This window comes from Vanessa atalanta, chromosome 18 (genome assembly GCF_905147765.1).
Source record: "Vanessa atalanta chromosome 18, ilVanAtal1.2, whole genome shotgun sequence".
In the NCBI taxonomy this organism is placed as follows: domain Eukaryota; kingdom Metazoa; phylum Arthropoda; class Insecta; order Lepidoptera; family Nymphalidae; genus Vanessa; species Vanessa atalanta.
In genome coordinates this window covers 3,915,783-3,932,947 of record NC_061888.1, presented here as the reverse complement: position 1 = coordinate 3,932,947, position 17,165 = coordinate 3,915,783, and the positions used below count along the sequence as shown (strand labels likewise).

General features: G+C 31.0%; 1 protein-coding gene across 4 annotated transcripts in view; it reads left to right on the top strand.

The window, feature by feature from the left end:
- Window positions 1–17,165, top strand: part of LOC125071082 (zinc finger protein 541) — a 243,853-nt gene that overhangs the window by 198,520 nt on the left and 28,168 nt on the right. For all 4 annotated transcript variants that reach the window (XM_047681174.1, XM_047681173.1, XM_047681171.1 and 1 more), the window contains one exon: window positions 784–926. In XM_047681174.1, coding sequence (XP_047537130.1) covers window positions 784–926 — 143 coding nt within the window. The remainder of the gene's footprint in view (window positions 1–783; window positions 927–17,165) is intronic.

The following is a 17,165-nucleotide window of genomic DNA, read 5'->3' as shown; positions in this document are numbered from 1 at the left end:
AGATTAACAGACATTAAGCATATTAATTTCGTTTACAAGAAAAAAAAACTATAAATATCCTTGACGCTTTTATTCACTTTTAAAAGTCTCTTATATAGAAAATGCTATCTTACCCGCAAGGGTACGTACGTACGGTACAAAGTGGGCACTTAAGTAAATCACCTGCATCTATCAACGCAAAATATTTCACAGCAAATAGGTAATTTGTAGCGTTCTAACAAACAGGGTCGTTGAACTTTGGCACAGATAGCATATACACATAAACTTGGATTATCTTTCGTTTTGATGTAACGGATATCATTTACGATAGGTTAGGGTCTTCTTATAATTGTATTAAGATAAACTTCTGTTCAAATCTTATTCATGACTCTGCATTCAGTTTTATGTATCTTTTGAAAATATAAATGATTTTTTTGTTACAATTTTGAGTTTATCTTTGTCTTATAATTTATCGACTATTTAATTCGATATATCATATAATTCTTTTAATAACATGATAATTGTATGAATAATGATGAATATGCCTTTTTCTTTGAAGATGTCTATAACAAACAAAGTTATGTGTCTGTGTTTTAGTTGATTTAAATTGTAGCACCAAACATTCCAAGAAAACTTACAGTACACACCAACAAAGAGTAATTTTCTTCGAATTTAGCAGTCTTTAAGCTGATATAATAAAATTCGTGCGGTAATATTTAACAGTGTAGCCTTTATAAATACGTTCTTGATAATGGAATCTATTATATCTATTATATTTTATAATTTATATTGTTTCTTTTATAGATTGCACAACATCCTCGTCGTCCAGCTTAAGTGGCATAACTACTGTCTCAGTGGCAGTCACAGGACTGGACGCGCGACCGCTGGCTAAGAAGGTGCGGCCCAAACCCGCCTCCCCTAACCGCCAAGGACCGCAGCAATGTCAAGTAAGTGTAGACACAGCCTAATTTTGTCAATTTATTTTCGGTTCTAATTTTATACCAAGTATATTTAGTAAGAACATATTACAAATAATATTTAAAATACTCGTAGTGTGAAAAACTATAAGTTATGATACTTACGTACTTTGAATTTTTACGTAATATTTTTAATTATGTAAAATAGAAAAGCTACAATATTTTTATCAATATAGATAAATGCTAATTGTGGACATAACTATCGTTTTTTTAATGTCTTCAATATTAGTATCGTATAATCAAATTACGTTACTCTTCAAACATCGGTAATCGGGAAAAGAACTCTAATGATATGTAAACCCCTTATTAATCGATAAAATAATTCCAAATTTCGAATATTTTACGCAAGTGACATGAGCTAAACATTGTATATAAACTTTTATTACATATTATTTCTTTTTCCAAAAAAAATAATCATAAAAAATAATAATATTGTAATCAATTTTTGATTTCAATGGATATCGCATAAGCCGTAAATTATTTACTTTATATGTAAACAAACAAACTATAGTATATATTGTCCATTCTAATTATAGAATCAAGTGCACGTTTTATTAAACAATAGAAATTATCTTTAAATAATATCAAACTTTCCCCCGTCTGTACGCTTAGATCTTTTAAACTACGCATCCGATTTTAATGAGGTTCATTAATAAACAGTGATTCAAGAGGAAGTTCTATCTGTATAAACATCAATTATAGTAGAGATAAACCGAGAATATTAATTTTACTAACCTAGTTAAAAATTATCTTAAAGTTACATTATTGTAATATTCTATAAATAAGTATTTATTAATAATGGGCTGGTCAGTGTTACCATTCCAAGCAACGTATTCTTTTGAAGTTATCTGTTATCATTACTTGACAAGTAAATTGTGTCTAAATGTCTAAACTTTTTTTTTAAATAATTTTTTTATAGAATATATTATTTGAGATTTTATCTTGTTCTCTCATATAGTCTTTCATTTCCATTATCTTTCATATTTTATAAATGAGGAAAAACGTAACATCCAGTACAAAGCCTTTTATTTGAATTCTGTCTTATTGCTTATAGTAATAAGAATGATATTTCATTTATCTCAAAGACAAAGAATCGTCGTGAAGAATTAAGACATGGGGTAATATCGCCGTTCCGGTTAGTTTCCTTCCCCTAATGACCGATGGACCATGGCGATTGCTTCTATTTGTCTTCCAACGTTATGAGAAGCACACAGATGTCGTACACATACACGTTACAAACACATATGCGACTCTGGAGAACACATAAACATGCCTAATATACAAAAAAGGATGTAATATATTTTTTTAAATTAGAGCTACGTTCAATTTATACTTAGATTGAAAACGGAATAAATTCGATTTAAAAAATTGTGACACTTTTTTATCGAATTTCATAATCAAAAACACATTAATTTTACATTTCTGTAAAGACCGGCTAAAAAGAATAACTAAATCAGAGTAATTTATAATTTTTTTTTAATATACATTTACAAAAAATACATTCCTTTATTTAACATAACATTTCTGAATATGGAATTTTATGAACAGTTTGCGTTTATTTGGTAAGTGTCTAAATCGAAAATTATTTTAAAAAAATATATCTATATATTATTTTTTATACTTATTCAATAGTCATTAGAAGCTTCAACTCGTAAAATAATATTGATTCAATTTCGTAATTCAAATTTTGAGGAACAATTAACATTTTAATTCATATAAATTAATTTGTTCAGAACTTATGTATAACAACAAAAACTTTTATATAAATAGTTGTCGAATCTAATCTATATTAGTCTTATACATTTAAGCAGTTTTTTTTTTTAAAGTTGGAATAACCTATTCAGAACTTTTTTACGGAAGTGTAATTACGACTTATCTTCAGAATTAAAGTTCGTTATTTAAATTTACCTTTAGATAACTTTTTAATTTCTTTAAAGTTTTTGCCCATGAAGGAGGCGAACTTTAAGTTCGGAATTCGTTCAATGCCTAATAGTCATTAATTGCTTTTTTTAAATTACAGCCTTCCGCGTGGTGGCGGCATTAATAAATGGAATATCAACGCAAATAGTTTTTCTTAACCGATGGGTATATCGTTCAAACAACAAATAAACTTAATAATTTTAGTTTAGTTAAGACATATTAATTCTTCAACATTGAATTGATATTAAATTCACAACATTTAATTAAAATTATAATAATATTAATTATAGTTTTTAATATCGTTTATTGTTACCAGAAACTAAAAGTGGCAGATTCTCACCCAACACATGCTGGTTTCCTCACTATGTTATCCTTCACCGCCGAACACGAGATGAATTATAAGCACAAATTAAGTAAAATACAGTGACACACATAAAATACAGTCCCGGTTTGAACTGAGAATAATCGGTTAAAATTCACGTCTTATAACCACTGGGCCATCACGGCTTTTTATACTTAAATACTCAAAATATAATAGACATCAAAGTCTTCATATGATACGTGTTTTATTTCGAGTATAAAATATAAAGCTTAATATACCGAAGTCAAAATTTTGCCAAATACACTCTGTATAATACTAAGAGGTAAGTTTAATTGATTGCAGAGTGAAAAGGCAAACGAGGGAATATTTTGTGAGCACAGAAAAAAATATTATAAAAGACTTCATGAGTTAACGGCTGGGCTGCATGTATTATCCTCAGCAATCATAAATTATTGGAAATATATCGAAAGAGGATCTTATGCGGGAAATACGGAATATATCAATAGATTCCTTCATCCAAAGGAATAGCGATTTCAGAAAGTATGTTTATAGGTCAGCCGAATGCGATCAAAGATACTAAGGTGGTGCCAAGAACAACACCCCTTTTGACTCCGATAGATAAGAAAAATTATGGCACTCAATACGAAATATTTCATTTTATTTATATACGTAACCAAATAAAAAATATTATAATACCACAAAATGAGAGAGAATTAATTCTACTAAATACCGACTTACTTTTGCTAGGTACTCGATCAACTATGGAATTAAAATATTTTCATTTTGATAAACATGAAACGAAAAACAGGCGTTTAATATTGCTTTTGTATTTCCTTAAACATTGCGGCAATCCCCGCTGCCATAATTCCATCATTCAAGAGACTCCACAGAATAACTTACAAAGGCTCCATAATATAATCAGATACCAAGTTGTTTTAATGTCGGAATGAGATTTGAACTGATACTGCTAATTGGGCCGGCTAATAGCCTTGATGGTCCTTGCCAATTAAGGCTTATTGATGTCGCCGTGGATCTCCGACCCTCGTCTCGTTTTAACCCCATCTCGCTTTCCTAATAATTAATCAAGCAATTACGAACCGAACGGATCGAACATCTTAAAATAAAACACTATAAAAATTATATATATGAAACTAACTACTGGAATAGATGATAGCACGCTTTGAGAATGAAACGACTTCCAGACTGTTCCAAAAATAAATGACTACTACATACATTTAATTACTAAATAAATAAAACTCATTGAGTTTCGCTAGCTCTTTTCAGATAGGAGATGTTTCTTTATGAGATGCTGGTAGTTTTTTGTCAATCAATAAACAAGCTTCTATATTGATTAAAGATTTTCTTTTTGTATAATGTAAGACATAATTTATAACATAGTTTGTGCTACTGGGCTGGTATCAAAACATATATAACGAAATAAGCTTAGTAGCAACAGATAAATTTATATTAGACGGAATTATTATTACCATTTGAATGAATTATTATCTTTAAAGCAATTTCGATGTTATTTATTTAGGTCATAAGAAATATTTGTTTATTAATCACAATCAAAGTTACTAGTTTCAGTTTTATATAGTAAAGGTTGTCTAACAATGTCATTTGTTTAAAATATTTTTAAACGTCTTAGAGTATCCTATATAACTATAAATATATAAATACTAACTTATAGAAACTGAGAACCATCGGACGAAAACTTTGTCAATCGAATTAAATGTATTTGTGTGTTTAAAAAGAAGAAACAATATATATTCATCTTTGCAACATGTATTAGTATAATATATATAAAAAAAACAGTAAGCTAAGAACTATATCTACGTCGAGTCTGAGCATATTTATTCGTGTTTAATAAAATATTAATAAATAACATTTTATTTATAAATAATAAATTAATAATTCACAGCGATGTCAATGCAGAACAAAATCAAATTTACTGATATCTCTTCATTTTATCGAACCAAATTATGACAGATTCTTATTTCATTTAATAGTTCGTGACTTGGAAGCTAAAAGCTTCAAACGCGACCCGAATGTTTAATGCTATTTGACGTCTGAAGGCTTGTATATATCATCTTTAGGTTATCTCGATTTGGCTTTAAATAACATGATTTTTATAAAGTATTCAATGATTTATATTATTTATGAAACTTGTTAATTTATTTCCACAGATTTTCTACATTATTCTTAATATTGATTACTTAAACAGTAACTCTTATTAACAGTTATATTAATAATTATTTTATAAATATGTTATTTAAACCGAGATAACCTAAAGATGCCATATAACGATTCTTACAAAATCGACAATAACTGTTTTTTATGTATCTTCGAAATTCATACTTTCTTGCTATGACAGATTAATAATTTAAGCCAAAGTTTTTTTTTTTTTTTTTTTTTATCTGTTTATTTTATTTAGAGGGTTTGTTCTATACAGTAGAATATGCCACCCCCATAGTAGCTATTACAAAATATTACATTCTACGTTTACAACCTTTATGAACCATCTTGTATAGCATCCTAGCCTCAACTGAATTTGGTGAGGCTAAGATACTATTACAAGATGCAAAATCAAAAAAATAAGGTAAAGCAGCTTCAATTTGCTTCCTCTCTGCTTCGTTCCGTACACATTCCAGCAATATGTGATATACATCTTCTATGATTCCGCACTCGCTACAGTTAGGAGATGGAACCTTCTTCATGAGAAAAGCAAAACTATTCAGAGGGATGTGTCCGGATCGAAGCCTCATCGAAGTTATTACGTCACTCCTGCTCATATTGGAATTCTCAAACCAAGGTTTCTGCAGTAGACATGGTTGGACTGTTCTGTACCAGATACCTTTGGTTCGCGACCTTTCGTTAAAATATTCTGACCAAAGATTGAAACAGTATTGTTTGGCTAAATATAAATTTTCGGAGCAACTTGGTAAATAATTTATAACGCAACCATCAACAATAGCTTCTTTTGCTAGTTTGTCAACAATTTCATTGCCAGTAATTCCAACATGAGCTGGGATCCATTGCAGTTTTACATTAATATTTACCTTGTGAAAATCCTTTAAAAGGTTTAAAATAACAAAGGCTATTGGAATTCCATTATAACCCCAGGAGCACCTTTTTATATGTTGAAGTGCGCTTTTCGAGTCACTTAAAATTACGAAGTTTTTACCTCCGAGAGACTTGATATACGAAAGACATTCAGCTATAGCGATAAGTTCAGCAGACATGATAGGAATATTTAGGCCTAACTTTAATTTAATGGAACTTCCAATTTGAGGATCGAAAAACGCTATTCCTTCATCTTCACCTTTTTTAGATGCATCCGTAAAAATTTTATGGTAATTATTATATTTATCATTAATAAATTTACTACAAATTAATTTCATATCACCAGTATTACACTTTTTCTTTGACTTAACTATTACAGGTATATCATGCATAATTACCGATTCTAAATCTATGTAATTGACCCATGTATCTAAATTATATATTTCAGGCTTGCTTGCAGAATATATGTTATAAGAGTTAAAGATTCTATAAATGTTTATTAATAACGGTAACTTTTTAGATCTCCAATAATAATTTTGACAATTTGCATTAAGTTCTACAATATTAGTGTACACTGGACTTTGATTAAGTGCTATACTTTTAAATAAAAATTTGCTTCCTAAATATATTCTACGTATATGCAACGGTACCAGACACAGTTCGCTTTCCATCACATGAATGGCGGTGCTCTTAACAAATCCACCAATCAAACGCATTGCCATATTTTGAACACGATCGAGTTTAATGAGATGAGTTTTAGCAGCATTGTCGTAAAGAAAACATGCGTAATCTATCCTGCTTCTAATTATACTTATAAACAAACGTCTAAGGTGTTTGGGGTGAATTCCCCAATTTGAGCCAGCTAAAATTTTAAATAAATTAATGAACTTTTGTGTTTTTTCTATTACACTATTTATGTGTATAGCCCATCTCAATGACTTATCTAGCCAGACACCTAAATATTTAACGCTTTCCACAACCTCCAATAATACGCCAAAAATGTTCAATCTAACTGTATTTCTTCTAAAATTTCGTTTAAAAATGCAAACTTTACTTTTCCTGGGAGAAATTTCTAATCCAATATCTAAGAAGGTTTTACTTAAATAGTTTAATGCCGTTTGTAGATGTCCAACGCTCTCCGAAATTTGATTTGTTACGTAAATCGCAAAATCATCTGCGTATTGAGATACATATACATTGTTTATATTTTTACAAATATGTATAGTAATGATGTTAAATAATAACGGAGACAAGGGATCTCCTTGAGCTAAGCCTTTACTAGTAGAACGACAAATATAAAAATTATCTCCAGTTATTTTTAAATATCTTTCACTTAAATATGACCATAAATATGCACACACTTTAGACCCAACAGAAAATTTATCTAAAATAGTCAGTAAGGCTGTAATTTCTACATTATTATACGCGTTATCGATGTCAATGAAACAGCCAACCGTTGGAATTTTATTCGAAAAACCGATTTGTATCCTTGAGACTATCGTAACTAAGCTATCTAAAGCAGATTTTCCTTTTCTAAAGCCCACTGTATCTTGAGAAAATAAATTATTATGTTCGAAAAACCATTCTAATCTAATTTTTATCATATTATGAAAAATTTTGCATACACAGGACATCATCGAAATTGGCCTTAAAGACGACAAGGAATGAGGATCTCTTCCTGGTTTAGGAATAGCTACGATATTGATTTCTCTCCACTGCCTCGGAACAAATTCATGCGTAAAAAACAAGTTATATAAACGTAACAGAATTATTTTGCCATTAAAAGGAATATGCTTAATCATTGAATATGAAATATTGTCCAGGCCAGGAGAGGTGTCTTTTGATCGTATACATTTTAATAATTCTGAAAGAGTAAATTCAACTTCTAATTCGGGATTATCTGAAGTAAATGTGGGTTGCAATGGACGTGCGTAATCTGGCGTTATACTATTTAAAACTAGTGTCGCCCTCTCTTTGTCAATGCCACGCTTAGGAGATTTAAATCCCTTAAACCACCTCATTTTATCCCACATTTCGACTGACGTACTAGCTTGGTCTATCGAAGTACAAAAACCTTTAAAGTCGACATCTTTTGCTTGACGCATCAGTCGCTGTGACTGAGCTATTTTTTCTTTAAGAAGGTCAAAATTTTGGGAGATAGGATTACGACGGAATGCGCTTAACGCTAATCTGCGTTCGGCAACGGATTTTGACAAATTTGGATTCCAATATTTTTTTGGCGAAAACTTACTATCCGGATTTTCATTTAATTTAATGTATGGTATATGGAGCTCTGCTGCTATATTTAAAAAATCTACAAAAGTATCATAGTCCCTTTGGAGATCATTGGAAAAATTATAACTGTTAAACAAAGAGTTTAGGCAATTTGTGTACGATAACCAATCGGCCCGTTTATAATTTCTACGTAAAGAAAATTTTGAATTAGTAATAAAATTAAATGAAACTTTTATGATTAAATGATCGCTACCTAAAGACTCATTAAGAACAGTCCAATCTAATTTTTGCGCTATATCACAGGACGCAGTAGTTATATCTGGAGAACTTTGTCGTACCTGATCATTTACTACAGCTATTCTAGTCACGGAGCCATTATTTATCGAAATAAAATTACTATTGATTATTGAATTATATATTTGAGTTCCTCTTGTGTCTGTTTTGCATGACCAATTTGTATGATGTCCGTTAAAATCCCCAAGTATAATAGTTTTACTGTCGTAAAAGGAAAAGATGTAATCCCAATCACTTTGGCTTGTTCTGATTACCGATGTACAATATACACCTATTAAGTTTTCTATATCGTAGCAATTGCCAAGTTTTATTTGAATAACATATATTCCTTGGGTCAAGTTACTGTTGTTCATAGTATTCAGCATATGCGACTTGATCGATTTATGAGTTAAAACTGCTAATCCACCATAACCGTCATTCCTATCAACCCTAAATATATTGTAATTACTTATCTTAATAACTTCGTTCTCTTCTAACCACGTTTCAAATAGTACAGCAATGTGAACTTTTTCTAGTGATAATAGATTTTCCAAGGCAATTAATTTTGATTTCAAGCTTCGGCAGTTCCACTGTATAATATTTACTTTAATTTTATTTTTATCCATTATTACCTATAAATTGTAATATATTTCTAAGCCACAAACAATCCGAAAAACACTCCACAATATTCAAAATTAAAAATTCTATACCTAATTTCAATACTCTCTTTACTTTTTCGTGTAAAGAAATTTTATTTAAAAATATTACGTTTTTAATTCTATCTATTAATTCTTTTAATGTTATCTTACCACTTTTATTAGTGTCCTTAATGTTAGTACTATCGTGACTTGTTTCACCTTCATTGGTATCGGCAACAGACTCTTTATCCGATGGTACACTCCAGTTAAATTCCGATGAACGATCATACTTCTGACGCTTTCTTTTCTTTTTTTTATAACGTGTCGTTGTTTTTCCTGACTGAATGTCTTCTTCCTCAGTATGGATATTTCCTTCAACAATACCTGTCTCTATTATTGGTTTTTGAGTGCCGAAAATTGTTCCGATGTTCGATTGCGTATTATCATAATTAATTATTTGATCAGCTCTTTTTAGCTTTTGATCAGAGTCCGGAGGAACGTATACCTCAAGCGCTTTTCTATAAGTACAATTGTATTCAGCCATAATTTCTCGTATCTTTTTTTCTTTAATATACATCGGACATAACTTTGACAAAGCCATGTGCCTTCCTTTGCAGTTTGCGCATTTAAATACATTTGTATCGCAATTAGGATGCGAATCTCCACATTTTGGGCATATCACTTTTGGTGAAGTACATCTTTTTGCATAATGTCCTAATTTCCAGCATCGCGAACATTGAGACACAGGAAAGACGTATGGCTCCACATCAATTTTAAGTCCATCTACGGTAATACATTTAGGTAAAAAGGACCCTTTAAAACACAAGCGAACAGCTTCGCTTGCCACCCATAAAGCTTCACGGTCCTTTCCTCGGCGGTTAAGTCGACGCACAGATACCAAATTATCCGGCCCTTCATATTTAATATTTGTGTAGATTTCATCCTCAGACAAATCCAGGTCGACAGATTTGATGATCCCGTAAGTGTAACTTACTTCTAATGGCCTATGAAATTTCCAACCGATTCTCCCAAACTCTTCGCATTTTATAAAACTTTCCATACTCTCTTCATTTTGAAATTCCACTCGTATCTTATATGGATGTAAATATTTTATGCGTACTACATGTTGAATACCATTTTCTTTAAAAAGTTTGGCCAATCCAAATTGTTTGGGTAATTTATTTTCACAAGAAACGTAAACTTCAAATTTATCTTTCCTTAGTCTCTTCTCCTTCCTGTTTTGTACTATATCCCATTCTGATTCTTCTTCCAGTAATTCAGAATCTTCTCTTGCCCTCTTTGAATTCATAGTATCCCTTTCTTTATTTCCTACCTCACATATATACTGCTCCTCACAAGTTGAAATGTTATAGGTCTCTTCTATTTCGATATTATTATCCATCATGTTTCAAAACGCATAAAAAGTTTTATTCATAACAACGTATCGCCGGGTCGGCATTACCCGCGCGACCCGCGCGCGCACGGCGTTATCGCCCTATCGGCGATGTAGTAAACAACTTGCTTAAAGACAAATTAACGCGACCGCTTCGCACGAATACCGCCACGAGAATCCTAAGCCAAAGTTAATAAGAATAAACTGTAGTTATGTACTGTAACAGATGTGTACTTAACAGTTTAACAAGCTATTTAATATTATTACGACTTTTAGCTTCGATGGCGTTTACATAAATTTATTGCTTTCACTCTTCAGTTATTTTAATCAAACAATTTAATACAAATGAACAAAACCACCGTTCGACCTTCGGTTTGTATTCGTCGCTAGTACAAAAACATTTCTGTTAAAATGACAGAGATTTCGAAGGTTGAAAAATGTAATAATCAAATTATTATATATTTTTTTTTCTTTTTATTTACAGGTATATATTAGAAATTTTACCATTTTTCACCGTTCACGTATCAGTTTATAGGTACTTACTTTCTCTCATAATGGTAATAAACATTCATTAGTCGCAGTACTGAGATTACCCAGTGATTAAATCACGTACATCTTATTCAAAGTTTGCGGATTCAAATCCGAGCAAGCACCACTGACTTTACTTAATTTATATATAATTATTCATATCGTGCTCGTAGGTAAAGAAGAAATATTGGCAGGACAGGACCTGCTTGCTACATGTAACACGTGTATAAAGCCTAGCCCTGGGCCTTGAGTCGATCATTTACAGGCTCATATTTTTACAAATTTGAATATTATTCGTAACGTCCATTTATTAATAAAGAAGAGAAAGCTCTCGCATCGATTTGTTTCTTCTTCGAATTATCTTCACTGTTTATCTACTATCCTTTTCGTTGAATGACATGGCAATATTTTTTATGTTGTAATTAGATGAATTTCAAGGTTATATAAAAAATAATCAGCATCATTGACACGTACTGTGATTTAATTGTACATTATTTTTACAAAACAATCGGACATAAATTTTGCTTACCAAAACAAAATGTATATTCATATGTTGTGGCATTAACTTAACCGGACTTGAGCCGTGGTCTGACGCAAAGCCAGCAGTGAGCTGGGCTTGGGCGCTTGCCAGCCTGCGATAAGCTCCACCACATCCAACATTAAATTACCTACATCTTAGAAACTTTAAGAACAGCTAGGCGATCAAAATCCATTTTATCGAAGACTGAGCAACACTTATGTAATTATAAGGAACGTTACTAAGCTGATTTAGTAAACTTAGGGCTATTTATACTAAACCGTCAGTCAGTTAAATTGACAGTGCTGCTGTAAAATAAAGTATGTGAAAATACTGTGTACCCATGTTACTGGTAAAGTAAAGATTACTGATGCTGTGATTTGACCCAAAAAGCAAAAATGACTAATTTAGCTTAGACTAAATAGCATTATTTTAATAAATATTTCCAAACACATTTTACAAACACCGTCCAAAAAAATTATCATTTTAAAATTTACCTGAATAACACGAATTATAGCAGCTGTGTCTTTATTTATCTGCATTATAACTTATAAACTAATATATTATAACGCTAAAAAAAGCGAAGACTGTTTAACACGTATGTATTTATTTACTACATAAAATATTCGAATGTATAAGAATCCGAGATTTTAATTTATTTATTTAAGAAAAATAGAAAAACGTTAGATCCCTCATCAAAATCAAGCACACCTTTATTTTCATAGCATATCTGTGATATAGGTTAAGTAAGCTTCATAGCAATAACAAAACGCTGTCCAACGCTACCCGGTATATTAAAGCGACCCAATAAACGATCTCGGCAGCCAGCCAAACCACTCCAGGTAATTCCAAATGAACGCTTGCGGTCGTGTACTGAAACTTTATCTTTTAAAATTAAGGGCATGTCCTATAATTGGACGTTTACGATTGGTTCTTAAATGTGATATGTCCATTGTAACATGACAGGTTCATAATTAAGAATCTTATATAATTTATAATATAAATAGTACTTAGTAAATACGATGAATGTTTTTTACTATATTAAGTGAGTTCAAATGAACGTTTATTAAATGATATTTGTGTACAATTTACCCCCTGGGTCAATGGTAAAGTAAATCATCATGAGGAAAACAGTCTAATAAGATCCTAAGGCATCCGCTACAACAGTTACATGCTACACTTAAGTCGTGCTGGGATTAAGCTTCGAAGACTTAGCAGTCAACGTCTTTGCGTTGCAGTTATTGACATATTTTTTTTATAATCAACAAACAAAAATGGGCTGAAATATGCTATGTCACGCTACATTCGTTACAGCGTGAAAGAGATGAAATCACCTGTTAACACGTCAGTCACCGGTTTAGGCGTACGCGTGATTGATGAAGGTTAGATGGAATAAATTTCGATAGTAAAAGACGTATAAAGGGACCTTTCTCTTTGAGAAGTGTTTTGTTGTTAAGCTTTACATGAAAGGAGTTTATCCTCCAGCCTAAACTCAGGCAGGCCACAGGCTAAAAGATTTAAATAGAAAATACAGTTGAATCACGCAGCTTTAATTAAATTTGTAATTTTTTTAAGCTACGTACGTTATGATTCGTCATATGTCACAGAACTCACACCGGTACTGAAATACAATAATTCAGTTAGTAAAAATCATATTTAAAATAAAAAAATGAACATCGTTATTTTATAAAAAATACGTTTGTGCCATAGAATTTGTTACAAACAAATTCGCCTTTAATATTTATTCCGATACATAGTGTAGTTAATGTCATTTCTATTCTCTTCTGTGTTCTAAGTCCTTTCGGTCTCTAATCCCCGCTTTTCCCCGAGACGTTCGTGTTTTCTTAAAAAGGTAAACTTCGTTCAATCTACGAAGTGTTGGATTATCTCGACAAATTCGCATTATATTCTCTCAATTGTCCATGTGACCATAAAAGAAAAAGGTCAGTTTTTATGACAGGGAAAGGAAATGTGGCACGGTTAGTTAAACAAGTAGAATGGACATTTGTTATAAAAATAATGATACATTTGATGGCACTTCGCTAAAGTGAATTTGACGGACGTATATTGCTTTGTATCAAATGGGCAAATAGAAGATGACATTACTTAGGCCCTAGATGTGTGTGTAGCGACATATTTGAAGATATTCGTAGAATTATATAAATATACAATTTAATAAAACGCTTTCGAGGTTGGAGTTATATAATAAAAAGGGCAAAAATATGTCTGATATTTAGAAGTATTAATGTTTTTTTGGTTATTATTATTTACGATAAATGTATCTAAAAAAATTTAGACATTTACTTTTCATTAATTGATAACTTAAATATTATAAAAATAGTACTATAATACTATGTGCTCGTCGTAATAGTTCAATACAGTTATATTAAAAAAACATGTAGATACATTTTTAAACAATAGCAGTTATACTTTTTAATTTTAGCAAAATTAAGCAAATGGAAATAATTACCTTTTACGTTAAGAGACAAAAATCTAGGGAGTAAAGAGACAAAGCCGTGACAGGGTTGACAAATGGTTGGCATTCAGAGCACAAGAACAAAAACAGAGGTGAAATCGCAGACAAGCAGACTGAGAAAAAAAAATGCGCCATTGAAATAATTGCATTGTTATACACCGCTTCATTTCTACGTATAGAATTATTTTAAAATTGTATGACTTTTATTAAATTATTCGTTTAGAGTTTTGAAGTATTTTAAGTATAAATAAAACTAAGTGTAGCGATCACACTCTGTTAACGAATGTACATTGATTACATCAATGTAGATTAAACCTTAACACCTTAATTCGTATACATTAAAAAAGACAAATTACTTTTTTTTTATATGAACCCAAGAAAGGTAAGTGTCAGGCATACAGCCTCGTCATAGGTCTTGCAGTGCTAGAGAAGACAAAGTGTTAAAGTAAATAAGAAAATCTGGAGAATAATGAACAAAAAATTAAAACAAAAATCTGATATTTTAAAATACATTAGAAATGTTACCACATCCAAATAATTACGTTCGCCTTCTTATAAAATAAAAATAACATTAATTGAAATTAGTCTCTTCCATTTGACATTAAACGTAATCACACAAACGAACAAATGCATAATACGATTATATTCATACACATTGTCTTTGAAAGTTAATGTACAGAGACTTTTCTTTAAGCCAAAGGGAGAAAATTTTCTTTTAAGTCCAAAAAAACCTTACAAAATATAAGAGACTTAATTCAATATTGCCGACAGACGAGGTTGTACGTCATCCAATTAGTAATATAGAGCGACCACCACTGCCGCTAGAGCGGAAGTATGGAAACGTTAGTATCAAGACAACTCGGATCGATAGCTCTTGCAACTTTTACGCTCTGATGGACAGGCTTTACAATATATTTAAGTTAATATTAAGCCGAATATTTGATTGTAGATGTAATAGATACTTTTATCTTATGTTAATGTATTTGTTTAACTATATTTCAAACTATAATAACAACAATTATAATATATGAAAAGCTCAGACAGTTAAAAAAAAACATGCGGCGCGATAGAAAAAATCCGCAACGCTTAAACTTCCATCAATATTTTTAATCCATAACGTGAACTAGAAAATGAAATTGAACGTAGCGTTCAATCAATTTAGAAATTAAAACAGAATCGCTCACTAAGTTTAAATTTATCTCGTAAATCGAATCAACATTACATAATTTATTCGAGTGGGCTTTTACAATCATTTTAAATCGTCATTTACCATTTATAAACAAACACTGACTATTTGAATTTAGCGTAACGACTATGGTGTTCGTATATTATATAGTGTACAATTTTGGTCATGGCTGCTAATCTGAAAGAAAAGTCAACTGTGAAAAATATTACAGTATAGAAGTGTAGGCGGCTAAGTCAAGTGCAGTCCAACACGACCGGAAACAGAGGCACAAGTCTAACGGCTTGCTTCTAAAGAATGAGAGTGCATATATAGTGAATACTACTAACTTCCTAGCTTTGGGTTGTCCCTGAGTATGTCTGGATGGAAAAACCAAATAACGTTTTATTAATCCGGTCCGGGATCTAAGACAAAACCGGGTTGTATAAAATATGTGTATGAAAACTGCTGCCCTAGACCAATGCGAAATATTTATCTTTCACGAATGCGATTATATATATTTTTTTTTACTTATTAATTTATTATAACAGAGAATCTGCGAATATACAATGAAAAATAGATGATATTAATTTCGATTGTTTAACAGGAAAGCAAGTGTACTATTTTTGAATTGGTAAGCTGAGGGTAAGATTTGAAGTTTATGCGGCGGCTGCGTAATGATTTTATTTTTTCGCGTAGAAACAGAATCCATAAACAAAAGGCACTCATCCCATTTTCGATTCAATTCACGAAAAGTAAAGCCGCCGCGATCGGAAAAACAGAAAACATTGAGAGATTACGTTAAGGAGTTATTCGATTTATGTATTCGAACATTATTTTGTTATACGACAAACACACAAAACAGGATTAGTGACCTTTCCCCTTTTTATAAATGCACTAGACGTTTCGTATATTCGGTTAATACATAATATAATCATCTTGCGCAACTAATTGAATCATTTTAGATGTATAATGTTTAATATATTTTACAATTACGTATACGAATATATGACATAATATTTAAAGAATCAATCATATTATTTAATCAATCAAAACATTCTACATCAAGCAATATTGAAGAATATTAAGTGTTACTAACCTCTTTTGATTTTCAAAGCATATTCTACCCTTAAAACGGAAACTCTTGACAGTTCCACGACAATGGAGTTAATCGTCACGGCTCATTTGCATTGGCGACACGTCAGGCACGTCGCTATACGAGGCCGATTTAGACGTGCCGGGCCCGAGTAAATAGGGAGCGCCATATTGCATGCTATTGAACCAATCTCAGCCACTTAAAACTTTTAGAGGCACACGCTTATATGAAATGCAAAAACTAAATTTACTTTTATTTTTAAAGAGCATCTTTGCTTAAAAATCGCTTATAACCTTATCATAGTAAAGTAACATATAAATTCCCACTAAGTCTAAGGGCTACTTATTATGAATCAATATATAAAAATAATGTATATTTATAAAAAAAATCAATATAAATATAAGAATAATTTAAAGCGTATTATCCTTATCTATATTATCTAAGAAATCAATAAAAAAATAAACATATTTTTGTCTATGTTTTTGTTTATATCATACAATTCAGTTTCGTCATAAACAGAAAAGAAAAGAATAGTTTACTTTAAATCTAAATCCATGAACTTAATCTCCTTAACACTCTGGTCTAA